This window comes from Rhizopus microsporus, assembly GCF_002708625.1.
Source record: "Rhizopus microsporus ATCC 52813 unplaced genomic scaffold scaffold_6, whole genome shotgun sequence".
Classification (NCBI taxonomy): Eukaryota; Fungi; Mucoromycota; class Mucoromycetes; order Mucorales; family Rhizopodaceae; genus Rhizopus; species Rhizopus microsporus.
The window spans coordinates 646,707-671,925 of NW_019671921.1; the positions used below are offsets into that span (position 1 = coordinate 646,707).

A 25,219-nucleotide genomic window follows, 5' to 3' on the forward strand; every position below is an offset into this window, starting at 1 on the left:
GGTGCTGGTAGTAAGAGATTCAAAAGATAGGAAAGTGGATCGTCGATAGATTTGGGTATCTGAAGGCGGTTGTGCATATCTAAACAAGAAAAACTATGCTGATGTGAAAATTCAATTGGATGAAAGGGGCAGGCTTGGGGTTTACCAAGAGGCAACCAGCCAGGTCGCCATCGCACGAAGCGAGACTGTTCACTTCTTGTCACTGGTATCCGGAGAATGGTGTCGACAGTTAGATCATTATAGCAGTGGGACAGAAGTTTAGAATGTTTTTCTTGGAGCTTCGAACGGTGGTCAATCAGGAATTGTCTTCGTTTTCTAATAAAATTATTATGAGACATAGCTTCAAGATATTCATTGCTGATTGATGTCCATAAAGGTGATTTGTATAGTTGGGGCCATTTCGAGATACGTTGTGATTGTATGTATGGTAGCAATTTTGTTAATAATGAATCGCCTGGTAGGGAGGAGGTTCTGAAAAGAAATTGTGCTTAAAGTATGGATATACGATCCTTTATGTTTGGTAAATTTGTTAGGTGTAGCATTACCTTGGTAAAGGTGAAGGGTCGTCCGCCGAAAATTTGACGAATGCATTGGGTCTTGACAATTTTTGAGAAATTGAATTTCTCGCAGATTGAAGGTTGTAATTTCTAGACCGTACTCCAGCTGTGGCCGGGCTATCTGGGCATAGAAACGTGTTGAAAAGAGGCGATCAAGCCCATTTTTGCTGACACCAAGGGCAATAGGTTGTCTCATCGTTCCAAGTGCTTTGTTATTGTTTTGTTGTAAAAGTGCTGATTTGTTGATAATACCACCAGACTTTATAGGAACACCAAGGTATGGGAAGTAATCTTTGTTAGGTAGTTCACCATTGTAGAGGTAATATTTTTGACGTGTAGGGTTGGGATCAACAACGACGCACTTTTTAGGGTTCCATCGATAACCTAAAGAAATGCTGTGCTCTTCGCATTTGGAAAGGAGGGACTGCATTGAATCAGTATCAGCAATAATAACTACGTCGTCCGCATACAATAGGCAGTTTAACTTTGGAGCGAGAATGTGAGAACCATTAAAATCTGTGTCGAGGAGGGGTGCTGATCGTAAGAAATTTGGAAAGTTATTGATATATACTGTAGGTAAGGTGATAATACAGATCCTTGCAGGACGCCAGTTTTTGGATGAAAACGGGAGGATTTGTGGTTACTAAGAACCACTTCGACAGAAACATCTTCATACATATTGTATAAGAGGACTAGCAGAGGCGTTGGTATGCTTGAAGAGAGCTCATTCCGTATGATGTTACGCTCAGCTGTATCATAGGCTGATTTAATATCAAGAAAGGCTGGTACTGGGTTGTAATGTAAATGTTTACGATGATATAACTGACATAGTTCTGTTAAACAAAGCACTTGATCGAGTGACCCTCTAGTCTAATGGAAGCCTCCTTGGGTGACATCCAGTGTAGGACAGGTGTTGAGTAGCTCAGGTTGGATACATTTTTCCAGAATTTTACGAAAAACTGAGGTCAAGCTGATTGGTCGGTAATTACTCGGATCAGATGGATCACCTTATTTATGGAGTGGAACTATCTGACTAATGCGCCATAATGGAGGTGTATATGACCATTGCTAGAATAACTGGAATAGATAAAGGAGAATTGGAAATATGATATCTAAAAGTGGTAGAACCACTTCGCTTGTGATGTGGTTGATGCCAGGTGTCTTTTTTCGTGGGAGGTTTAAGATTACTGATTTACTTTCATCCAAGTTAAACGGGCAATTGGTTAAAACGAAACACTCTTGAGATGATCAATATGTAGATAAGCAGTGAGGGATCGGGATACGTTCATTTCGCGGATGATTGGTGCCTGATAATGTCTGCTTTAGATAGTCTGCCATTAGGTTAGCAGCTTTTTGAGGCCCGTCTATAGTAGAGAATGCCGATTTAAGTAGGCGATTTTTCCATATCCGCGAAAACTTAGCTATAGCCTTTGTGTACTCGCCTTTCTTCGTTTTGTCACAAAACAGCTGCCAAGTTTCTTTTCTCCGCTGGATGATCAACCTTCGTAGTTTCGCTTTGGTTTCTTGGTGAAGTAACCACTATTTAAGACAGTTGAGACCGTTTGCTTTTCTCCATTTCCGATAGTAAAGCTCTTTCGTTTCGAATGTTTCCATCATTTCCGTAGTCCAAAACTCTTTTGAACGTAGAGTGTCCGAGTTTGTCTCTTGTTTACCAGAGACAGTGGCAAGTGATGAGGTGTTGATACGTTCAATATACCTTTGAGCATCAATTTTCTGAAGTGTAAAAGAGGACAATGACGGTAGAAAAAGGTTCAAGTGTTCCTTAAAAACTTGCTGGTAGGTTTGCCTCGTCTTCTCTTTTCTAAGTTTTTTAATGTTCCAAAGTTTTCGAGAGTCTGTTACTGGGTCTATGTTATTAGAGGTAAATGATGGTATTTGAAAAGAAAAAGTCAAGCTTATGGGTTGATTCTAGTGAAAGATTATCTCTAACAATTAACGTCGTAGAAGTCAATTCTATAGTACTCAGAAAGTAGTCTACAATACTATGTCCAGAGTAACTATATGAAGTAGGCACGCCATATGCAATCCGTTAATTCCAGTTAATGAGTTCGTTAGATTGAATCCAATTGTGAATGAGTCGTCTTTTATGATTCTTTCTCGTATCGCCTGAGTACTTGCCCATTCTAGCATTAAAGTCTCCACAGATAATAGTTGCTATTGTGTTATTATAGTTAGGAGGTAATAGTTCCAAAATTTCAGATAGATCATTATCATCCAGATTGGGAGGGATGTAAAGACAGCGTATCAAAATTTTAGCAGATATGACTACAGATAAAGTATACTTAGCTAGTGTTGGATTTTCATGTTGGATATGGTAAATGTGCTGTTTAAAAGTAGGATTTATCAAAAGGGCGATACCAAGATGGCCGCAGTTTCTTTGGTGAGTTGAATTAATCGGCTGACCGTAAGTATGAAACTGTTTCCATGTGGTGAGGTATTTGTTTGGTGGTAGAAGCCAAGTTTCTGTAATAAAAAGGGGTGACGAGTTATCAGCAATCTTTAGTAGAGGAAATATAGCTTGCTTTGGGAGTCCAGTAGCATTAAATAAGGTTACTGATATGCTGTTCATTAATGTTGAATGCTGTTAAGGTTGGCTACATTGATTGTCGTGTCTTCAGAGAAGTTACCCACGATATCCTCTGATCGTCCATAGCGAGAGCTGTTAATTTGGCCAATGAATGATTTGGGTAACCACTTTTGCTGATAAAAGTAGTATGCTACTGCAAACTTTACTGGTTCGCGGATATGGAGAACAGCACGTTGAAGGCGCTGTCGTTGGATTTCACATGCTTTGAAAGTTCGTTCTTGCTCTGTAAGATCCTTATACTGTGGGTCTTTGAGAGTAGAACCGTTCCAGGGGCCAAAACTGTTAGGAAGTGGACTCGTTTAGCTTCAAGTAATTGTTTGAATTCGGCAATATAGTCAACATGGATGAGAAGAGCAGCAATGCTGCGGTCTGGATAATAGATATCCAGTACACGCGCATTGTTGACGCCTATATTGTGTAGGTAGGAGTGAAGTTTACCAGCGGGAATACGGATTTTAGTGGAGATATAAAGATATTGAAATCTTTGGTTCGTGGAAGGTAGTTGGAAGAAACGAGCAGCCGCTTCTTCCTTATGAACTCTATTTTTTTGAAGGTTGAGATACATGGATTTCTTTAATGCAGCTACTTTGGAGGGGTTGTGCCAAGGGGTCTGAGAGATTAAGCCGTCAAGGTTTTGAGAGGTTGCTCCATGAAGTGAAGGGAATTCAGTATTAGCAATAGCTTGTGAGCTATTGTTTTGTTGAGTTGAAGCTTGAAGGGCCATAAGTCCAGCGATCTGTTCGCGGGCTTGGTTCAGTCCAGTTGTAAGTCGTCCAACTTGTTTAGTAAGCTAGCTGGTTAGTTTATCACGTGGGTCACCAGTGCTGGGTTCTTGGAAATTTGTTGAAGATCCAGTGGCTTGCTGGGAGTTCTCGTTCATATTGCTACTACCACAGAGCACTTGGTAGATCTCATACGCTGTAGATTGTCTCTTGCATGACTTACACACAAAGACAGGTTGAGCTGAATCCTGTGTAGTGCATCGTTGGCTTCCTTAACTAGAAAAGGCTTGCTCGAAGATATTCGAACTGCTTTTTTAGATACTATCGAGCGTAGATATATCGACAGGCTTTGCTCAGCGGAACGTCAGTTTGCAGCATCTGATGTCAAAGGTGTGAGGCCCATCATGTTTGTCGGTGACCGCGGTCTAAGTGTAGGCTCACGAATAAAAGGATTCATGCGTTACGGTGGCCACTGGAAACCGAAGAAGCACAGTCTTTATATAACTGTATGTATAATAAATGAGCATAATACCTCTCAAACACGTATATACTGCTTCAATAAGTTATCACATCCAGTACGAACAGATCATAGGAACGGAGCAAGTCGGCTAAGAGCAGTTAATAGCGCATTTGTTTGTGAGAATCCAAGTTGTGTCTCTATCCAAGCAAAAAAAAGCAGTGAAAAGACGGGATACCGTGTCTGCAATGGCAATAGGCCTGTCAGGTCTAGCAACACTCCTTTTTGGTGCAGCTTTCCCACAATTCGACCCAAAAGTCAGTCAATCCAACACTGATAAATTTAAAGCGAATGCCACTTCTTTCTTTAGTGCAAACGAAGATAGGCCCGCTGTCGATGACAGTAATACTCCTTGAAAGGTAAGTCTTCTTTGATAATTTATTAACTTGTACTGATTGCTTAACAACAAATGGTTAATACTTTGAATGTTTGATATTTTGCAAGTGCAAAAAAAAGGAATTATTTCATATCATTGACTGTTTTACTGATTGCATCTATTTGTGTCTCAGCTTTGGAACTCGTAGATCATTTACCCTCTCAGTATTTAATGTTGGTTTGAAAATGTAGAAAATTAGAAAGCGTAGTATGAGTTAATTTTGGTGCTTCCAAATGACAGTAGCAAAAGACTACTTAATAAGAATATAAGCTTTTCCCTCCTTTTTCTCTCCACCAGTTTTCACTGCTGTTAACTGACAAAAAAAACATATTTATTAATTATCAATCTTTAAGCATGTATTATCCTATATTTAACAAAAAGACAATTTACTAATAAAAGCTGTCTAAAAAGCACACAAAAGTCTCAGTTTCTAGTTGTTTAAAATTCAGTGCTAAGTGTCTGAATTGAAATAATTTTTTCAGTTGTCTAAATATAAATTTTTATTCATCGGAAAAAGAAATTCATTTGTCTGAATTTAATGTGTGTAAATAGTTTGACCAATCAAAACAGCCAGCGATTTCGCCATCTTCCTGATAGTTAAGTGGATAGCAAAAGTTATTCAGAAGGGGGAAAGAAAGGATGGATGGGTATTTCGTTTTCTTTTCTTCTTTTTTTTTTTATTCTTTTAATATGAAATAACAAAGAGATAGAAAAATAAAGGTTTGTGTGTGTATATATGCTAATAAGGGCTTCATTCGATACGGTTTCCTCCGATAGAATAAAAGGAGCAGACACCACTGCTTCTGGCCCTGCCTGTCTTTTCTTCAAAGGTCTTGCACATCTTATAGGGTGGAGTATAGAGATGAAGAGAGACAGCCCCTCTCTCTCCATTGGGATTAGAGATACGATGTAAACCAATCTTGTCTATATTATAGATGGTAAGGTATATGTACTTTAAAGTGTAACATCAAAAATATTTACCATGGACGTAGGTCACCTGATTAGGCTGATACACAGTATCCCTAGAAATATGTAGAGGTTGTTGTTGCTCATGGAGACACGCATCCTTGTTTGTATTTCCTGCATTAGCCGTTATATCAAAAGGTGTTGCATCATCCTCATCAGCTGATGAAGATTGTGGCCAGTCATATAACGTTTCTTGTAATTCTCCGTCAAGTATTTTCATCACACAATGGGAACCGGAATGGTCATGAATGGGACTAAGCAAAGAGAAGATCGTAAACTTAAATGGACGAATCAGAATATGACATGTATTTACCTTTTTTGTCCTTTACTCCAGGCTAGAATCATCAGATTGAACTAGAAATGGATGAATATACATGTACGACATCGACAAGGGTCAGCTTTACCTTTCCGTTACCATCATCAATTAGATTGCGTGTGTAGGCTCTGGAATGGTCAAAGAGCGTATATTGACTCCAGTCTTCCGCATTGGAACTGTATTGTTCCATGAGTTGAATGATTTTATTAGCATCAATACGTTCAGAGTCAAGACCTTCATCACCCAGCACTTCATGAATAGACTGAACGAGGTCTTTCAATGTGAATTTATTATTATTATTATTGGAAGAAGAAGAAGCAATAGAGAAGGTAGATTCAACTGAGAGAGGTTCTTGAGGAGGAGCCATGATGAATGTTATGAGCAAATGTAAAAGAAAAGAAGAAAGAAAGAAAAAAGAGGAGAGAGAAAAGATTTATAGACACAGAAGCACCACAAGGAAAACAGCGCGAGAGATGAGACAAAGGCGGCAGGAAAGAGCGAAACGCAAGGATAAGCATTGAAATGCAATTTCTTAATATGTCAAACCTTGAATTTTTCCCACCCTTGCTTCTCGAAATGGTATGCAACACCATTTATTATTATAGATAAGCAAATTATACGAATATCAACCACTTTCTTAAAATCAAAAGACGAGAAAGAGAGATGAGAGATGATTATTGTTAGTTAAAATATGTCTTGGATGTGTCGTAGAATATCTAAACAGAAACTTTTCAACCTATTTTTGAACATTTGAGTTATTAGAACAGGTATTTTTTTTTTTTTTTTTTTACCATTCGATCTGGTCCGAATTTAAGCGCATCTTTTTTTGCCTGTGTACGAATTGATCAAATCTATCTTCAATCCTTGGTTTAAAGCTAGCAAAATCCGGTTGTTGATGAATACATTGATATATTAAGGCTAATTGATAAGCAATATAGTCATGATATTCCAAGTTTACATCCTGGTACAATCGTGCTGCTGTTACATATAATTGATTGAGCTGACACAAGTTGATCACTTCCTGTTCACCAAAAACAGGTTCATTCAAGACATACTCTGCTGCCTTTGCAAACTTGTGTTGATATCTTTTGATGAGTGATTGATATTGCTGAAGGTCAGAATGAATTAAGGATATTTTATACTTTATCTCCTCCTATTTTTTGTAATTTAATAATAATAATAATATTATTATTATAAAATAAAAAACTCACAGGTATGGATGAACGTGTTTGTTCAAGCCTAGCTGCTCGTTCTAGTAACAGTTCAAGTTGGCCTAATTGTTTTGGCACATGCATTTCATTACTGACATCATTAGCAAAGAGGGATTGGTTTAATTGCAAGACTAATTTAAAGAATGTTTATAAACCTCAAGTTTTGTGCTTTATTTATTACATCTTGCCTGTTGTTGTCAATGAGAAAGGTTGAATGGTCCTTAAAGGTACTGATGTTATTAACTTGCTCATGAATTAAAGAAAGAAATGGAGACCAGGTGACATATGCACTGGACACGTCTAGTGACCTCTATCTTTTTTTTTGTATTTCTAGGACAAGCACTGCTAATAAAGGGCTTGACGTTCTTCAGCGCATAAAAGCACTTTACAAGTTGCTTAATCAATACATTCTCCATAGTCATATTTTGTACAGTACTTGTCCAAGTCATATTGTATATAAAAGAGAGTCTGTAGACAGAGTGACAGCTCACTAATAACTTGGTGTATATCGATGTCGTGTGTTAATCGTTTGCACGTTTCTTTTCTTCTTATTTTACTAAACATCCAGTACTTGTTCAGACTGGAATAATTAGGAAGGCTTTACAAAATTTAATTGAAAGGGAAAAAGGGCTTTTGGACACGATCACTTTTATATGTAATGTTGGTATACAGCGTTACCAAGATATAGGATACCACTGAACGATTACAATATAATTCCCCCTATCATAGAAAAGAAGCTACCTGCGGAATAAAGAAATTTCAACAAGTCAAACAAAGATTTGAAGAAGTAGATAAAGCAGAAGGATCAAACGAAGAAAATGATGTTAAAAGCGCAGATGAAGATATATATGAAAATGCCATGCAATGTATCATCACGTATAAATCAACTAGGCGTAAGATGAACTGAGTTGCTTGCCATAAACGGCTACAAGAAAAAAACAATGCATTTTATTGCAAAATTTCAGAAGTATCGCGTGTGCAGTATGATAGACATATCAAAAGCAAAAAGTAGCGTTTTTTTTTTTTTTTTTTAATTTTAATTCAACCGTCAAAGAGTCAGCTGACTCACTGTTTGAACCATATCACTATCTTAATGAAAACGACAGTTGTCGAAGAGAAGATAAAAAAGCGTAGCCAATAGCTTTTCGAGCCGCGCTTTATTTCCCTTTACAATAAAACATCTGTTTCTTTACAAATGTTTCAGGACAACAATACTCCTCTCTCTTACGTGCCAATCTCGTTATACACTTTATGAGCATACAGAACATTAAAATGATCCGCGTTATTTCTGCTTTGAATGTACACTTTATTGTTTAGGCCTGGGTAATTCTAGTACGTGACCTGGCATCACATATTGAAATTCGTTGTTATCATCTTCAAATTGTACCTTATAATTTCCTGGAGCGTCTTTATTCTAAGGCATGTGAGGCTTTTTTTTTTTTTTGTTGGGAGCGAATGCTGTTATTTACCTTGGAAGGCGGTTCTACAATTCTGGCTTTATAGAAACAGGTCGTGCTAGGATAAAGTGCCAACACATCTTGTCCTACGCTTAATTCAGGGTGCTCCCTTGCTTCATTGATATTAGGTATTGCAATTACATTTCTAGGCTGAAGCATATATCTTCTGTTTGATGGTCACTTATTTGCTCACAATAAATATATTATATACACCTACTGTTTTTGACCAAACTCATCCTGATCCACATCTTCTATTTGGTATCTATAGGAATTATATATAATCTTGTTTTCTCTTCATCTTTGTTTGCTTACTTGTTCTTGTCAGCATGATAGCTAATGACGATAGCCAGTATCCACACTTCATCTTTATCCTTTTGTTGAGGCTGTTTAGCAGCCACTGATGTACCAGGAGCTAATATATTCCTATCATTTTTTTTTTTTGATAAGCTTTCAAATGATGATAGTATACATTCTTGCCTTTACGTCTTTGCTTTCTTCATCATCATCTCATCCTGATCTAATTTCCTCTTTTTCCTTTTTTGGTCGATAACTACAAACAACAACAGCATACACTGTTATCTAAATGACTTCATCTATTCCATTATTTTTTTTTACCATGATTATATTCTGACGCATCTCTTAGGGCGATCAACACTGACACTTTCTCAATGATATCATGGATGATTCTACTCGTCATGTTAATCATAGTTTCTATTATTAGCTCTCTCTCTCTCTCTATCATCACCTTGCTTCGTTATTTGACAGGTCGATCCCTCCTCGGTAATATTCTGTCAATTTTTGATTGATAGATGCTGGTATACCTATAAAAAGTGTTATATAGTGATAGCGGCATATATATTATATATATTACCTTCTTCTGGATTCACTCGCTTATGTATTTCGTTTATATTACTTACAATTATGCCGGTATCTTTTTGAATATTCTCTAGTTTAGAAAGTGCGTTGCAGATTTGTTTCCACAAGTTGACTTCCTCATTTGTTTCGTCAAGTGTTGCTAATCTTGAAGTTCTTGATTTGCGATCCATCATTAAGTGATTGTAACTATAACAAACACACACAAAAGCCAAATAGGAATGAAGGAAGGGGGTATACTTTTTCTTGTTTTCTGTTATAGTCTTCACAGGCTTTACTTTTTTGCTTGTGAATATTTTTTTTATATCTCAGCGCAAGAAAAAAGTCAAGTGGTTCCTTTAAGCATAAAATGATTTTGAATCCCGGTTTACATCTTTTAGTCATCTCTAAAAATAAATCAAACAAATAAAAAAACGGGATCGTCTTGTTCACACACACATATTTAGGCCTAGTTGACATGAATGCTAAAATGGCTATGTTGCTGAAATGAAGACTAAGGATGGGACTATAGACTTTCTAGTCGCGCTTTATTCTCTGTAATAAAATAAAATAAAAAGTTTTTTCTTATTGTTCTCATTACGTTTTTCTAACAGTGCATTCCCTGTGGTTTGGAGACTGGTGGTAGGGATGAGTCTTTAAAAGAGTCTTCTGTACCATGAGAGGGGGGTCACAACATCCTTAGTCTTCGTTCCGACAGCATAGCCAATGGGCACCTGTAACAGCTAGCTCACACTACGTAAAAAAAAAAGAGAAAATTGAGCACAGGTGATAGGTGTCCTTCTATATTTTTGTTCAAAGATGGCACAACAATCTCAACGAGCTATTGATAACTACTGAATGTTTTGAATAGTGAATCAATGGTGACGGCTTTGCTTTCTCCCAACAATGCACACAAGTCTGCATCATAATGAGGGTTGCAAGTAACGGAGTAACCACATTCGGTTACATGGCTCTTTTCAAGACTATAACCGAAAGACTATCCTTAGGCAAAAGATAAGAAATATTTATATATTTGTCTTGATCAACTATGCCGTCAACCAAGACCAAAGGGCCAAAGTCATTAGCATGAAAACAACACCAAATCATCACCTCACCGCCTTCATACTTCTTCGTTGATACAATATGCTTAGCGTCATATCGTTCATCAACTTTTCTGATGATTCTGGCACCACCATCGTTGCCGGTAATGGCAAACCATGATTCATCGCTCCAAATTACGCCAGACCGCTATTCATCAGTCCAGTTAACATGTCCTTGGGCCCATCGAAGCCTTTTCTTCATGTGCTCTTCTGTCAATGTAGGATTTTGAGCAGAAAAGTAAGAACCATACTCCATCCTCTTCAAACTGCTGATAACAGTGTCTACAGACCTCTACATCTACGTTATGCAGCTCTAATCTCAGACGGTCGTATGTTACGAATGGATTATCTCTTATGGTCCTCATAAGCAGTCTCTGGGATCTCTCATTGGTTTTATGAATTCTGCATTTTGGCTTGGTTGGCAGAGGCGAACCAGTCTTCTTTATTCTATCAACTGTGCTTTGTACTGTTGACTTTGGCATTTCGACTATGTTTGCAATGTCGTCATACGAATGTCCTGCTTTTCCAAGGTAATAAATACTTTCTTTCTTAACGAGTTTGATAAGGACCACGTTATTTAATTGATGCGTTTTCAGCAGACATGGATGCTTAATAAAAATTGAAGTTCTTTTAAACACGCATCCATATATACTTAAAAAAATCAATATGCTTGCTATTAGAAAGGAATAAGGATATAGACTTAGAAATTTCTATTATTGTATTACTGAAAATAAAGCGTGGCTTGAAAAGCCTATTGCCACATCCTCAGTCTCCTCTACGTCAACTTTAGAATCCATCTCAATTTCAAGTGAAAATGCTGTAGAATGGGAACCCTGAATTATTGATTAACCAGGGTGCTATTTTTTATGCCCAGAGAGAAAGGGAGAGAGAAAGATTGACACTCTATTTTTAAAATTTTGACAGAAATAGAACACACTAAATGGGTAGATTACACGTCATTGGACTATTTGACATTTACTGATGGTAAAGCAATGAAGTATGTATATACGTAACGATACTAAATATGAGGCCAAAGCTTCGGTGGATGATTTCAGTCTTCTTTAATAGAAGTTCAATGAAGAACTGTAAATTCACAAAGATGTATCTCTTTAGTTTAGAAGAAAGATGAATCATGCAACCAATGACATCAAGAAAGATATACCTAAACTAGAACCTTCCGATGGTTACTCTAAGGTATTCGAAAACAAAGTCTCTCTATATGAAAAGAAAAAGCAAATCTTTACAGAACATTTAGTAGACGTCGTACAGTTCATCTCATGGTACCGCAAACACCCTTAGTCTTGATCTAACCCACCCAATAAAGAAAGCGACAGAAAATTGGCAAGACACAGCTCGGAAAAGGTACACAAGGAACAATAGAATTTTTTATTATTATAGAAAATTTTTTAAACAACGAATGAACAAGCGCGGTTCAGAAAAAAAAAGAGCAAGTACCACATATTTTGGTAACCGTGTGATTTCGGATTATTGTTTGTAAACATTCTGTAGACTCTATAAAATTGATTCAATAGCATTTAAACTAATTTGGCAAGTGTTTTTATTCATGCTCACTTGTCATTTTAACGTAATTGAATTGACAACCCTTTTTGTAGAGAAAAACCATCAGGAGACAAAACACATTTAGAAATGTTCTTTTTATAGAGACAGAAACGAGTTATCGAAAAGAAAGAAACACGTGTCCTCACGCATCGATGTTAAAATAGTCATTGTGTTGCTTCTTTAAGGAAAGAAAAAAAAAAAAACGCCTATTCGGAAATTAAGCAAATTGTGCCTTTCATAGGCTCCGCTTTTAAAAAATCATAAAAATAGCGTATATAAATATCAGTCTTTTGGTTTTTTATATTTCCTAAAAGCATTCTGTTTCTTTCTCCTTTTTTTTTTATTGTAAATGAAATCTCTATCATTTATTGCTTTTACCTTTATAGCAGCAGTCAATGCTGCTAATGTCACATTCAAGGTCATTGCTCCTTCTGCCAAAAGCTCTGTTCAGGTCAACGTGAATGGTTCACTGACAGATCTTAAGGCTAAAGACCCCGATGTTCCTCTATACATTGGCTCTGCCAATTTGGATGATGGTCAATCGTATAAAGTAAAAAGAAATGATCATAATTATGCCCTGCATTATTAATATTTTTTTAATTTGTAATTTAAACATGCATAGTATGTCGTTGACGGTACTGCCGAATCATTTGATCGTAAATTAAATGGAACATCAACAAAGAACGAGTTCTTTGAGCGTCCTATTACTTATGCTACTCACATTCCCGAATTACCTAGCATTCTTCAGGAAGGTAGCTGGACCCGTGGTGCAACGGATGATCCTATCTGGGATAGCAACTATATTCCTACCATCTTTGTTACCGGACAACAAGAGCAAATGAATGATTTAATTGAGAATGTGCCCAAAACGACTTATCAAGCAAAAATTACTTTTATTGGTCCAGACAATGTCACCACATTCGAGGTAAAACAAATTTATATCGGATATTTTTTCCTTGTTACTGATCAGGTCTGATAGAACTGTACATTTGGTCTCCATAGACCAGGTCGTAAGCACAATGATGCTAAGCAATCTTGGATTTGGGCTCTTCCCGAAGGCCAATTCATGGCTAAGCGTAATTGGTTCAAGATTAGACATATGGAAGAAGACCCTACTCAGTTACGTGAAAAGCTCTATGCTGATATTGCTCGTAAAATGGGTACCTATGCTAATGAAGCCAACATGATTCGATTCTTTATCAATAAGGAAGGCATGGGAACCTTCAATATGCTTGATGATGTCGTTATGTACTCATACATCAATGCCATGTTCTACAATGGTAATACTCCTGAACAGTTTGGTGGTCTTTATGATGGTGCCTCTGGTGCTTCCTTCCAATATCCTGGTAACATGGACAGCTTCGTTCCTAATGTTGAATCTCCTCTTGATCAAGATGCCTTGATACCCTTCGCCAAATCATTTGCTAGCGTTGATTTCTCCAACGATGATCAAGTAAAGGCTATCTCTGAATACTTTGACTACGACCAATTCCTTCGTTTCATGGTTTTGGAATTCCTTACTGCCGATTGGGACGGCTACTGGCAAGAACAAACTAACGATGGTGCCTATATTGATGTTAATGACAACAACAAGGTCTACTATCTTGCTCAAGACTTTGATGCCACCTTTGGTGTCAACCTCGATCAACCTCGTGAATTCGTAAACACACCTTACACCGATTTCCCAACCAAGTTCCCCAATGCTGTTGTCATTAACAACCTCCTCAAGAACCCCTCAATCAAATCTACCTTTGAAAAGTACCTGACAACGACTGTTCAAGAAATCTTTAACAATGCCACTCTCGGCCCATTTGTCCTCGCTCGCCACGAATTCTACGCTCCTGATCTCAAATGGGACCGCTCTATCAAGCAACGATCTCCCGGTAATATCTTTGGTTGGACCTTTGAACAAACTTATGACAACTTGTTTGAAGGTGTCAGTGCTTCTGGAGGAACTGGCGGTGGCGCTGAATGGGGTCTTCTCGAATGGGTCGCTGCCAAAGAAAGTGCTGTCAGAAAGGCTCTCAACTTGTCTCAGAAGGTAGCCATTGCTGCTGCTTCTGAGCCTCCTGCTGCAAGCTCTGTTGCCAAGGCACCTGTCTCCTCTTCGCCTGTCGTATCCTCTTCATCATCTCCTGTCCCTGGCAAGACTAACAAGGCACAGGCTGTCCCTGCCAACGTCAACAAAGAAGCAGCTAGTGTCACCTCATCTGCACACAAGGTTGTGCCTCAAATTCTTTCTGTTATGAGCATTGCTTGTGCTTTGTTTCTTTTTTATTAGATGATATCATCCACTTTTAATTATCAAATCTGTAATATAATAATAAAGTAGCTCATAGTGTACTGAAATGATAGCACCATTATGATCACCACAAGTTGGTTTCATATTTAGCGTTTCTGACTTTCGAACAATCTAAAATAAGACGATTGGAAGTCGAACGTACTATTTTTAGATACGATTGTTTCTATACTTTGATTGTGTTCTACAAAAAGAGTCCATTCTACTTACAAGGACTATTTTTACACTTGAGTGTGTCAATGACGGTCTTTTGTTTTCTTTAATAATAAATAGCAATCCTACAATTTCTATTCTTGATTTTTATTTCTTTGACATAATCAATAATGCATAGCCTGACTTTTTAACGCGAATTGGTAATAGATGTAATAAACCAATCACATCAATGATAGCCTATTTACCGTTTCACATGATGGTTCTTCTCATTACCTTTGCTGTCATAATCACGTTTAAGTATTGTTACACTTGCTCATGGTGGGATACATTCATGGTTGTGCAATAACATGTATTGGCAATTTTTGATACCATGGTCTTTAGAAGATTATCGTGTGATTCCTTTGATTCATTGGGAAGGGTGATTTTCTTATATAGCCGATATTGATTCATTCTCTCCTTGTCAAGACAACAAGTTGCTATGGTTTCCCTGGGCGAGACAGTTGAAGGGTACAGCTGGCAAGACAGTGGCTACAAAGTTAAAAAACCATTATTTTTTCTGCTATTCCTTTGAATTCTGGAAATAATTGCTAGCTTATGGTCAAGATTATTACCCTGATTGAGTCTCTCACCAAGAATATCAGCCAAAATAAACTTATCCTCAGCCAACAAAAGAATATGCGCAGCTCTTTACTCTAATGGTAGAATCTCTTATGTTGTTCGCAACTCCTTCTTGTAAAAGTAATTGTATTAATAATACTCGACTTCTTTTGAGTAATTGTAAGGTGTTATTTTGTCGCCAAGGTGTAGAAATTGAAATCGCTACAGCTCCAGATAAAGTACATATTGATGCAAGCATCGAACTGGGACCTATGAGCCAGTGCAACGCACCAAGGAATCTGCTGAAGTCAAGGTTGATTGATTATGTGTATCAAGAATAAGATACATGGGTAACATTTATGCTATTGCACTCAAAGCGTAGCTTACGCAAGTCTTTGTTAAATATTGTTAGTTTGTGAGTAGACAACGACTACCTTACAGGAGAGTCAAATACATTCAACGATTTAAGGCGAAACCACTCTGGATACGTCAATGTAAAAGGTGATGGCTTTTGTGGTTACCGTTGCTTAGTCCATTCTGTGTACGGTGATGAAGCAAGATTCTGGGAAGTAAAGATGAAGATGCGCGACACCTTGCTGCAGAATAGCGATTTCTTCAAAGACACCTTTTCAGACTCCATTTTATATGACAATCTGAAAAGTAGTGTTTGTTACGCTATAGATGAAGAAGTAGGAAGCAAAGAAATTAACTGGTCAAAACTTTATGACTATACTCAGCAAAACGTCATAGTTCCTGCCCCTGTTTCCTGTTGGTTTTTCGCCCCTAGCTGCGTCTGACTTGCCGCTGATACATTTAGACGCCCTATAGCTGTATACCCAGAAAATGAGTTTGGCAGCAGTCCTCCAGCATTGTTTTTTCGTTGCTGAGAACTGACAAATTTCATTGTACAATTGAAGGATCTGAGGCAACTCTACCAACACTGATAATATTACAAAAAGTAGGGTGCAGCCACTTCATAACATTCAATTTAAAAAAGCAGAAAAAAAAATGCTATAGCCAAGACCCCAGTTAAGCATGTGGGAATGTGCTTGCAACAAAACGGGAAAAATAGAGAGTTACAAGCGCTCTAACTGGAGTAGAAATCTCTACTTTGTCCCAAAGACTAATTTTTCTTTTACATTTGTAAATAAGCTGTATAACTATCTCTTCATAGCTCTACAAAGTTATTGGTAATATATTGTTGTGTATAGTAACAATTAGCACATTGAGAGTGTTGCTGATGGTATAAAGGTGCTCTAGCAGACAATTTCTCAAAAAGATGCTTTATCTTAATGAAACTGAAAAAACATATCCTTTCCCTAAAGACCAAAAGCCCGTTTTGACAGTGTCCTTCAGCCTATCGCTTTTCACTAGTGATCAGAGAGGTGACGTTTAGTAGCTCTCTTTGTTTACATAACAGCAGTCGAAGCATTTCTTCATCGCCTTCAATGTATTAAAGGCCGCTTAACTTTGCTCAAAAATGTAAATGGAGAGTATGAAGACTACGTTTGGTGGAGATGCTTGTCAATTGGGAGAAAGCGCTGAATTTTTAATTATCTTTGGCCTCTTTTCGTACTAGTGTAGTCCTTACTACACTCTCTAATACGTTTTATAGTTTAGTTTATTATTCAAGCATTGTGATGAAGCATATGTGAACATAAAATATGCTTGATCTATAAGAAATCCGAAACTATTCTAAGAGTAAGGTTGCAATAGGCAAAGATCAACTGAAGAGGTGGCATTTTTAGTCCGAGCTAGCGGCATACTCTGTTACTATAAAACTCTCGTGCAGAGTAAAAATGTTTGCATAAAGAAAGAATGCTCTGCTGTGGCGCTTAAAGTGCTCAAGAAGTAAGGATATAACATACAGTGTAAATTAGATAGCCAACACAGTCTTTCTCATTTGCAGATGTTAATCCAAATTTACACTATTCTAAGCTTTAAATATCGTAAGAATGCCTTCATACTTGTAAATCACGCTTTTTACAAAGGAAAAAGAAGAAACAAACAGGGGCCTTCGGAAAGAGACATTTTCGCTTTTCTTGGCGTTGGTGCACCAAAGTACTTCTTAGATCCAGACAAGCCCAAAAGAGACCACGGTCAGAATGACGATAGAATTACTGTGTTATGAATGGCGTGATGCGACGTATAGAGAGGCGATGCGTGGCACGTTGTAGGAAGTGACCATTTCGGATATACGTCTGGTTAGGGTATTCGGTTGAACCAGGGTTGTTCCTGAGTACAACCGCCATGGAAACAAAGGGATAACACAGCAAAAGAGAATAGGGTAAAATAAAAATCAATGAGCAATTAGTCGTAAATGAGCCATGAACATGTCTTCTTTTAGGTTATTGGAAATATTATGCATAAACTACCCTTGATTTCTCTACATTTGCAAACTCTTTCAAAGAGTGATCCAAGTTGACCGTGCAACCACAGAGATGGATGGTCTGTGTTCTAGTTACAATGAGTAACCATCGTGCGAAACGAGTATTCATTACGAACGTTGTGATTCTTTTCTTAGACACCAATAGAAAATGACAGTAACCAACATCCTGTCGCATAAAAATTTAAGCTGATTTAGGTATAATAATAAAAAGTACTATAAATTTCCATATGTAGGAAGTACCCAAAAGAAGGGTTTCGATCGCTATTATGGCAATGTTTAATCTGCTGTATTTTACATGACTAGTTTTTGAAATAAAAGAAGATGATATCTTTTATGTATAAATGGTGTTGGCGCCAATGTTAACGTAGTTCGATAAATGCTAGCTCTTGTGGCACAAACAGTGAATGTGTACTGTAAAACAAGGAGTAACCGTTACGACATACTAAGCAAGTAAAAAGAAAGGACTGGATCTTATCTTATCGTGAGAGAAATAACACTTGAGTTAATGAGAGACAAAGTGTTAATGGGTATAATCTGGCAGTCAACTGTCCCTTGATCTTTTTACGAGAAAAAGAAAGTGATACTCCTTTTATGGTCGAGAAAATACAGGGGTAAAGAAAAACGGCTCTTTGTGTGAAACACCTAGGGATGGACTGCCGAATTGCGTCTAGACAGCGAATGAGAAATTTATATATAAAGGAGGGATGTTTTTCAGCATTTTTCAAATCATTATCATTCAAACAAACCAATCAATCAGGGTAATTGATTCTATTATAGGGAGTGTGTATATTATATTAATCACTATGCTACAGTCTTCTTTTTTTATCATGCGTTCTATCATTGCTATCATCTTCTTCTGTCTTGTTGCTGCAGTTGTTGCTTTTCCCTCTGACCCTCGCCCCATTTGCTCCAAAAATGTGGTTTGCCCTGTCGGTTTCAAGTGCCAAACCGAAGAAGCTACTGGAGACTGTATCTGCTGTCCTCAATGTGCTCCACCTGGCCGATCCGATCTTCGTTGCAAGATTCCTTGTAGAAAGTGTACCTTTAAAGACGAATAACAAACTTTCATATTTGATTTAAAATGCACACTTAATTTGCAAAATCATTACTTTTCTCCCCCTTGCATTATTGTTCTTTTATTTTTACTATTATAAAATAAAGCAATTAATTTGACATCTGTATTTATCTGCTTACTATTTTATCTGGTTGCTGTATTCAACCGTCAAAGGGAGATTGACTAGGCTGAAGGATGCGCATCCACTGTACTACATTAACCGGTGATCGCTTGGAAAAGGACCAAAAAAAGAAAAAACATCAGAGTAGACGCCAGGTACATTCTTCTCATTGGGTAAATGGACACCTATCGTTATTTACTATTTTCAAAGTTTATTTGTTATTGTTTATCTGTTAAAACATAGAAGCTGACGAATGTTTACCAATGTGTTCATCGAGAGCTATATTTAAAAAATAGGGAGATATGAATGCTTATCGTCCCGTTTCTTTGTGTTGGGGATCTTCCAGTGTAATATGTATATTTTGCCCCTTAGAGATAGATTCTGTAGAATTAGTCGTACTTAACGGAGATGAGCTTAAAATTATTCCTTGAGCAGAAAATGACAAGATAAATATATATGTTGTCATGGTCATCCTTTACAAGGGAACGTATTATAAAAATGTCCGCAAGCGCTTGTATGAGATGAAAAAGGTAAAGGAACCTTGTTGGCTTTCTGTCGGTGGGGAAGCCAGGTCGCTTTCAGTGATATGTTTATGACTTTGAACAAAGGGAGGTTATGTGCAAATAATGACATTTAATTTTTTTACACCTCAAGTCAATGTCTATGTGTAAGCATCAAATAAAGTGACTCTTTCCCAGGCAATGCCTGATAATGAATCAGCTATATTACTTAAGATTCTTTATGCTTACTGAGTTACTTGTAATAAAGAAAAGCAATATTGATAGATTTCCAATCCGCAAACGCCGCATACAACAATGTTTATCAGTTTAATATATGACATTGACCTATGCTGAATGATAGCATAGGATACTGTTACTGAAAAGTGATTAAATAAAGCACAGGAATTATCAAGCGATTATGTAATTCATAAGTTTCTATAACACAATATAAGGGATTCCATAGGCATAAATTCAATTAATCTGGATATGCTGATTTAAATAGCCAGATCAAGAAAAGAAGAAAAGTATGCTGACTTTGAATTGTAAAACTGTCAATTCGTAAAGCCTTTCATTGTTATCTGATATAATAATACAATAACTTTTCTATTATCCTCTTATTTATTATCTGGATACTCTTTATTATTTTACTTTCAAAACAAACGCTTCATTTTTTTAACAACAAATTGCAAACAAAAGTGAGTCAAATATGGGTAAAAGTTTCAATTTTTATCATTGTAACATTTTTTTAAACTAAGCTTTTGTTAGTCAACAGATCAGAAAACTGTTCGCCCTGTCAAACATGGTGTATGTCAAGACTAATGCCTCTACTGTCGCTGCTTCAAATAGACAAGAAAAGCTACTAACCTCTTGTTATTAGGGCTTTCATTGATAGATGATAAACAATTGTAGCTGAGCTATCAATTCAAGATCCGGAGTGTGATCGTTACAAGGATAAAGGTTTTATCACAGATAAAAAAAGAAAAAATATACTTTTTTCCTTTCAGTTATCTTGTTAATCATATATTTTCTTTGTTTTAAATTTATTTAAAGCAAAGAAAAATAGCGATTATATGTTTCTTCTTCTTTAGATTTGTAAATAGATCATGAAACTAGAGTATTATACCAAGGCGATACGTGCCATCAACCTATTTTTTGCACAGCAAGTACCTGCATATGTTCATAATCTACCTAGTATTAGACAGTATCTTGTACGATGGACACTGAATATACTATATTTTGCCATTGGATTACTATTCAATTGGGCAGTTAGTGCCGTGCTTCGTCAAATGCCACATATGCATCAATTCCCTTCAAACGTCGCAGGCATGATCGTGGTCTTCTTTTTGCTCATCTGTGCTCATACAATCCTTCCGACATACACCGACAAGTTTGTTCAATTGATAGACCCTTACTCTTCTTTTGCTCTGAGAAGTATGAATATCATGTTTGTACCTGCCGTAGTCGAAATGGTACAAAACTCACCAACACCTGGTCCTGAAGTAGGCAGGATGATCTGTGTCTTCAGTAAGTGACATTTGAACGGCATCCTTTTAATGCATATCTCACATAACGATTATAGTGGTCGGGTACTTTATCGGATTCATCATCACAACCCTCTTAGTTCGCGCCTCTCGCTTCTTGATCTTTTATCTTTTCAATCTTGGCAAAGAAGCTTCCATGTCCAACCCGCTCTCTGGGGAAAAGGCCGAAATGCATACCAACAGGATATTGAAGGAAGAAACTGTAGCAATCGATATACCAGAAGCCATCAGACAAGAAGCAAACGAACTTGTTATCGTACCATCGAACGATATGCGAAACATATCGGGTGATGCAATCTCTTCAAATACAGTAACCGATCGCTCTTCGTATCTGGATAATCATGTACACCATCACGGCTGTTGCTGTAGTAACAGTTCTGCTCAAACGTATATTGCTCCCTCCAAACATAGACATGGTCCACTACATAGCTTTGCTGTATGGTGCATGAAGGAATCCAACTTTGACGACCTTTCCTTCTTTCTGATATTTTGCTTTTGTGCTTTTATATTCCTACCGCTTCCCGAAAACAATCCGGCTATGCCCTTCTTTAGGCTCTTTCTTTATTTATCAATGACTGTTCTTCTATATTCCGCATCCTGTAGGCTTCCACCAAAGCTTCGTATTATCTTCCATCCTATCATCGTCACATCTGCTGCCGTTATGGCCGGTATTGCTTATTTTGAACGTGTCAAGGGGTTCGATATCATACACGGTGTTGGTCTGTACAAGAGTGGGATCACATTTATCTCTCTGGTCGAGAAGACTCATGTTGGCTGGCCAGGTGCCGGTGATATATTGGCAACGACAATGGACGTTTCCATCATTTCATTAGCATTCAATGTATACAAAAACAGGCCAAGCTTGGTTTGCCAGGTAACACCAAAAAAATGAAATAATATTTGCTCCTTTAATCGCTCATTTGTTTCTCTTAGTGGATCGTTGTTATCATCTCTATCGCTCCTGTTGCCTTTTTAGTCATGTTCATTACACCAATGTTTGCTCATGCTATTGGCTGTACACCCGATGATAGTCTTGTTTGGAGCTCTCGATCAGTGACAACCGCGATTGGTATCGTTATCGGTCGGGTCTTAGGAGCAAATCAAAGCGTGGTTACATGCATTATTGTCTTTACTGGGATCATGGGTCCTATCTTTGGTCCTATCTTGTTCAAGATCACTCGAGTGAAAGAAGGTAAAGGACTAGTTGCTATCAATGTAAAGCGTTGCTTATTTTTTATAGATGATTACATGACAATTGGTATTACCATGGGAAGTCATTCTCATGGCGTTGGCACAGCATATCTCATAAGTAAAAATCCAAAAGCAAGTGGTATGTCCTCTATTGCTTTTGCAATATTTGGTACTTTAGGCGTTGTTGTAGCATCTATTCCAGCTCTCTCAGATACCATCAAAAGACTATCAGGATTCTAAAATTTTGTAGATTACCATAAAAAAAAAATAAACAATTTATGTATTAATATGAATTAGAATAACCAACTGCCCACGACGTTTCGAACAATATCTCGTTTTCGCTTTCCACCTTCCGTTTGCTCTCCACTTGCACCAGCTAGCAGATCGCCAAGACTCCACTGCTTGGTAGCATTCTGTAAAAGGCCTTGCCAGTTGGATGCTGACTCTGTATTGGTTTCATAGCGGTCTGCATCCAATTGTGCCAAATCAATCTGACTTGGCTTTGTTGCATCCAACTCACGCCACGCGGCCAGCACGTCTCGTAAATGCTCGGCAGGACTTAGAGACATTGCCATTGACAGCACATTTAATCTTCTACTCACATCGTCAAATGACTTTAGCTTGCCCAAGTTGAAACAGATCTGCCAAGCAGTATGGTCCACTTGATCATTATACGCCCTGGAATGCTTGGTTGACTTGTTCAAAGCCATTTCCACTGCAATTTGACAAAGTTTGTAAGACTGTAAATAGTCTTCTTCCACAAGCGCAGCACTGGCCAACATAGAAATCGCCTTCACCTTTGCAAGCGTGTCGCTCTCATTATATCCCAATCTTGTCACAAGCTGCAAAACTTTTTCGTGATGGTTGTAAATATCTCGTTTCATGTTTAGAAGTTTGGATATAAATTCCAGTCGATCATTAGATTGTCGTATTTGAATTGGCATTAAACTAATTCCAGGTTGATATTGCACCCTATATTCTGCAATAAGTGTATGAGCAGCTTCGATTAGACCTATTTCTTTTTTTATTTGTGTTGTAGGAGGAAGGACCTTGAGGCAATCCCAGGCTTGCTTTAAATCACCAGAATACATGTCTCCTGATGTTGCATTATCAAAGAATTCTCTTTCGGCGTCTATGACTAGTTTTTCAGCTTTTGTTATATCTATCAGCTTATTTCTTCCTAATATCAATTCTTTGGCAAGCTTAAATCCTATATAGAATGTGAACTAATTATCATTCTCCCATTCTTTTTATTTGTTACTTGGTATCACTTACGTCCGCATCTTAATAATGAGCTAAAGAATATCTCCAAAACTTCCTCAGAGTCCAGTTTTCCAAAGACACCTTTTCCGTCATCTTGCAACCGAAGCATATCATCGAGCAATTCGCGCCAATCATCGTCTTGATCGAAGCGAGCGCCTCCTGATTCTACACCACCAGCTGCCTGACTTGCTATACGTATACATAACTGTCGCTGTGAACTGACTGGCTGATCTTCCAAGTACCAACGGAGAGGTACATACGTATGGTATCTAGCGAGCATCTCAGCTGAACTAAGGTGACCTTGCAGGGTATCCATCATCTTGGTCAGACCAAAGGGTCCGGCTTCTTGAAGCGCCGTAAATATGCCTAGGGGAGTGCTTGCGTATGGTAAAATGGTTGCCATATCTGTTACTTCCGTATCTTGCTGAGGGGTATCTGGAAAGATAGGAAGACATTCAAATAAACGCACCAAGTATTCCATATGTGAGCCATCACTGGAATAGATAATAGAAAGAACAAGCCTGGAGAGGTCAAAGTTGTCCTTGATCACACGATCTTCAGTTGCCAAAGTCGGTTTTGAATGCTCACAGATCAAGCAGCATCGGTCAAGATGATCGGGAGTTGCTTGTGTACCAAGCAACCATCGATGCAACAAGAATTCTGCCTTTTCCTCATCCTCGTATTCTTGTATTTTTCTGCTCTTACATACTTCGATCCATGGCAAGGCAAGTCGAAGCATATCATCTATGATTGTCTTTGAGCTTGTGTTGTGCAATAATCCTTCCAACACTTCATAGTTTGATAACTCTCGAAATTTACTCAAGTTGATGAATCTACTGTCGTTGGAATAGTAGACATATTTACATAGCCACTCATACTCTGCTAGCTCAGATTCTATGCCAGTGACTCCCATCACTTGGGCGTATCGGCTAATCTCTAAAGCGTGGGTGCTCAAACCAATAGCATCTGCTGCATCAGCACGTTCCATATACCAACCAGCAATGACTTTCAGAGAGGTCGGATAGTCTGTAGATTGAATATTATCGTGCAGTGCTTTTAAATAGGCAGCCTCTTCTGGCACATCAAGTCGGATCAAATCCTGTACCCAATCCTGCTCTACAATATCCAAATCTGATCTCCAAGGCTCCTGTAACCATGGATCTTCGTGATCATTCGTGACGTGAGGTAAGTCAAAACTGCTCGGATCGGCTGTCTCTGGTATCTGTGAAAGAATGAATAGTCGGTAGGGAAGAAGCTGTTTGCCATGATGCATAAACAATGCATCAAGTATAATATTATTCCCTTCTCTAGCTGATTCGATAGCCAAAGCAATCAAATTGCAATCACGAAACTGACTATAGACCTCAGCAAAAGATCCTTTGTCGATTAAGCTTGACCATATCTTGATCATAGTTTCTAAACGGTCCGAGTATTGCAAAAAATAGTGTCGCGTTCGTAGCCAAGTGAGTTCTTGTGTCGTTGGTGTGTATTGTGGATCGAGTTTTGCTACAATCGCCTCTGTCTGCTTCATGGCACATTCTTTTCCTAGTTCAATAATCTTTTTTTGCACATTGGGTTCATCCACCACTGTATTTAAGCATTGAACAGCTACCCAAGCATCATCGTCTTTCACAAGCGTCAATAGTTCAAGATCGCTTTCTTGAATGTGTGTTCCTTTCTGTCTTGATAGCTGTGACCATTGTGCTTTATAAATGACTGTTTTGTCAAGGTTGAGTTCTGTAGCAAGGTCAAGTGCTGCTTGGTAGTTGCCCTGATTTAAATGAATGAGAATGCTTTGAGTTGATGACTGGTCCATATTGCCCGAGTTCAGACAAGCTGTAAAAAAAAAAGAAAAAGAAAAAGACCGCT

The 25,219-nt window shown here is 37.8% G+C and overlaps 7 protein-coding genes across 7 annotated transcripts; 2 read left to right on the forward strand and 5 right to left on the reverse strand.

Moving 5' to 3' along the window:
* Positions 1–2,607: 2,607 nt before the first annotated feature.
* Positions 2,608–4,045, reverse strand: RHIMIDRAFT_236656 (uncharacterized protein; the record flags this gene model as incomplete). The annotated part of the gene is made up of 4 exons (XM_023608608.1): positions 2,608–3,099; positions 3,177–3,404; positions 3,461–3,912; positions 3,976–4,045. 4 exons carry the CDS (start codon positions 4,043–4,045, stop codon positions 2,608–2,610), a joined length of 1,242 nt encoding a protein of 413 aa, XP_023467311.1.
* A 1,455-nt stretch (positions 4,046–5,500) lies between these two features.
* On the reverse strand, positions 5,501–6,587 carry RHIMIDRAFT_122205 (cysteine dioxygenase type I). The gene is made up of 4 exons (XM_023605419.1): positions 6,151–6,587; positions 6,060–6,100; positions 5,762–6,000; positions 5,501–5,704 (listed from the first exon to the last, which is right to left on the reverse strand). The coding sequence occupies exons 1-4, from the start codon at positions 6,427–6,429 to the stop codon at positions 5,532–5,534; spliced, it is 732 nt and encodes a 243-aa protein (XP_023467312.1). The 5' UTR covers positions 6,430–6,587; the 3' UTR covers positions 5,501–5,531.
* RHIMIDRAFT_122204 (uncharacterized protein) lies at positions 6,588–7,439 on the reverse strand. The gene is made up of 3 exons (XM_023605418.1): positions 7,274–7,439; positions 6,854–7,215; positions 6,588–6,798 (listed from the first exon to the last, which is right to left on the reverse strand). The coding sequence occupies exons 1-3, from the start codon at positions 7,355–7,357 to the stop codon at positions 6,747–6,749; spliced, it is 498 nt and encodes a 165-aa protein (XP_023467313.1). The 5' UTR covers positions 7,358–7,439; the 3' UTR covers positions 6,588–6,746.
* Positions 7,440–8,345: 906 nt separating this feature from the next.
* Positions 8,346–9,969, reverse strand: RHIMIDRAFT_279870 (DUF1325-domain-containing protein). The gene is made up of 8 exons (XM_023612872.1): positions 9,602–9,969; positions 9,476–9,551; positions 9,346–9,416; positions 9,214–9,280; positions 9,043–9,153; positions 8,948–8,992; positions 8,743–8,896; positions 8,346–8,687 (listed from the first exon to the last, which is right to left on the reverse strand). The coding sequence occupies exons 1-8, from the start codon at positions 9,777–9,779 to the stop codon at positions 8,580–8,582; spliced, it is 810 nt and encodes a 269-aa protein (XP_023467314.1). The 5' UTR covers positions 9,780–9,969; the 3' UTR covers positions 8,346–8,579.
* Positions 9,970–12,529: 2,560 nt separating this feature from the next.
* Positions 12,530–14,615, forward strand: RHIMIDRAFT_312760 (uncharacterized protein). The gene is made up of 3 exons (XM_023614827.1): positions 12,530–12,792; positions 12,865–13,167; positions 13,222–14,615. Exons 1-3 carry the CDS (start codon positions 12,592–12,594, stop codon positions 14,521–14,523), a joined length of 1,806 nt encoding a protein of 601 aa, XP_023467315.1. The 5' UTR covers positions 12,530–12,591; the 3' UTR covers positions 14,524–14,615.
* Positions 14,616–20,458: 5,843 nt separating this feature from the next.
* RHIMIDRAFT_236661 (uncharacterized protein) lies at positions 20,459–22,327 on the forward strand (the record flags this gene model as incomplete). The annotated part of the gene is made up of 4 exons (XM_023608609.1): positions 20,459–20,879; positions 20,935–21,770; positions 21,830–22,088; positions 22,137–22,327. 4 exons carry the CDS (start codon positions 20,459–20,461, stop codon positions 22,325–22,327), a joined length of 1,707 nt encoding a protein of 568 aa, XP_023467316.1.
* Positions 22,328–22,380: 53 nt separating this feature from the next.
* On the reverse strand, positions 22,381–25,166 carry RHIMIDRAFT_250766 (uncharacterized protein; the record flags this gene model as incomplete). The annotated part of the gene is made up of 2 exons (XM_023610754.1): positions 22,381–23,297; positions 23,363–25,166. 2 exons carry the CDS (start codon positions 25,164–25,166, stop codon positions 22,381–22,383), a joined length of 2,721 nt encoding a protein of 906 aa, XP_023467317.1.
* Between the last annotated feature and the right edge of the window lie 53 nt (positions 25,167–25,219).

What these genes read in the sequence shown, in the direction of transcription:
- RHIMIDRAFT_279870 (XM_023612872.1), bottom strand. Translation starts at nt 9,779, where the DNA reads ATGATGGATCGCAAATCAAGAACTTCAAGATTAGCAACACTTGACGAA. An exon ending in GATGAGTTTGGTCAAAAACA is followed by an intron (nt 8,897 to 8,947) that starts GTAGGTGTATAT and finishes ACCATCAAACAG; the next exon opens with AAGATATATGCTTCAGCCTA. An exon ending in TTGTAGAACCGCCTTCCAAG is followed by an intron (nt 8,688 to 8,742) that starts GTAAATAACAGC and finishes CACATGCCTTAG; the next exon opens with AATAAAGACGCTCCAGGAAA.
- RHIMIDRAFT_312760 (XM_023614827.1), top strand. Translation starts at nt 12,592, where the DNA reads ATGAAATCTCTATCATTTATTGCTTTTACCTTTATAGCAGCAGTCAAT. An exon ending in ATGATGGTCAATCGTATAAA is followed by an intron (nt 12,793 to 12,864) that starts GTAAAAAGAAAT and finishes AAACATGCATAG; the next exon opens with TATGTCGTTGACGGTACTGC. An exon ending in ACAATGTCACCACATTCGAG is followed by an intron (nt 13,168 to 13,221) that starts GTAAAACAAATT and finishes CAGGTCTGATAG; the next exon opens with AACTGTACATTTGGTCTCCA.
- RHIMIDRAFT_122205 (XM_023605419.1), bottom strand. Translation starts at nt 6,429, where the DNA reads ATGGCTCCTCCTCAAGAACCTCTCTCAGTTGAATCTACCTTCTCTATT. An exon ending in TTGATGATGGTAACGGAAAG is followed by an intron (nt 6,101 to 6,150) that starts GTAAAGCTGACC and finishes ATCCATTTCTAG; the next exon opens with TTCAATCTGATGATTCTAGC. An exon ending in TGGAGTAAAGGACAAAAAAG is followed by an intron (nt 6,001 to 6,059) that starts GTAAATACATGT and finishes CTCTTTGCTTAG; the next exon opens with TCCCATTCATGACCATTCCG.
- RHIMIDRAFT_122204 (XM_023605418.1), bottom strand. Translation starts at nt 7,357, where the DNA reads ATGCATGTGCCAAAACAATTAGGCCAACTTGAACTGTTACTAGAACGA. An exon ending in AAACACGTTCATCCATACCT is followed by an intron (nt 7,216 to 7,273) that starts GTGAGTTTTTTA and finishes TACAAAAAATAG; the next exon opens with GAGGAGATAAAGTATAAAAT. An exon ending in AATTCGGACCAGATCGAATG is followed by an intron (nt 6,799 to 6,853) that starts GTAAAAAAAAAA and finishes GTTCAAAAATAG; the next exon opens with GTTGAAAAGTTTCTGTTTAG.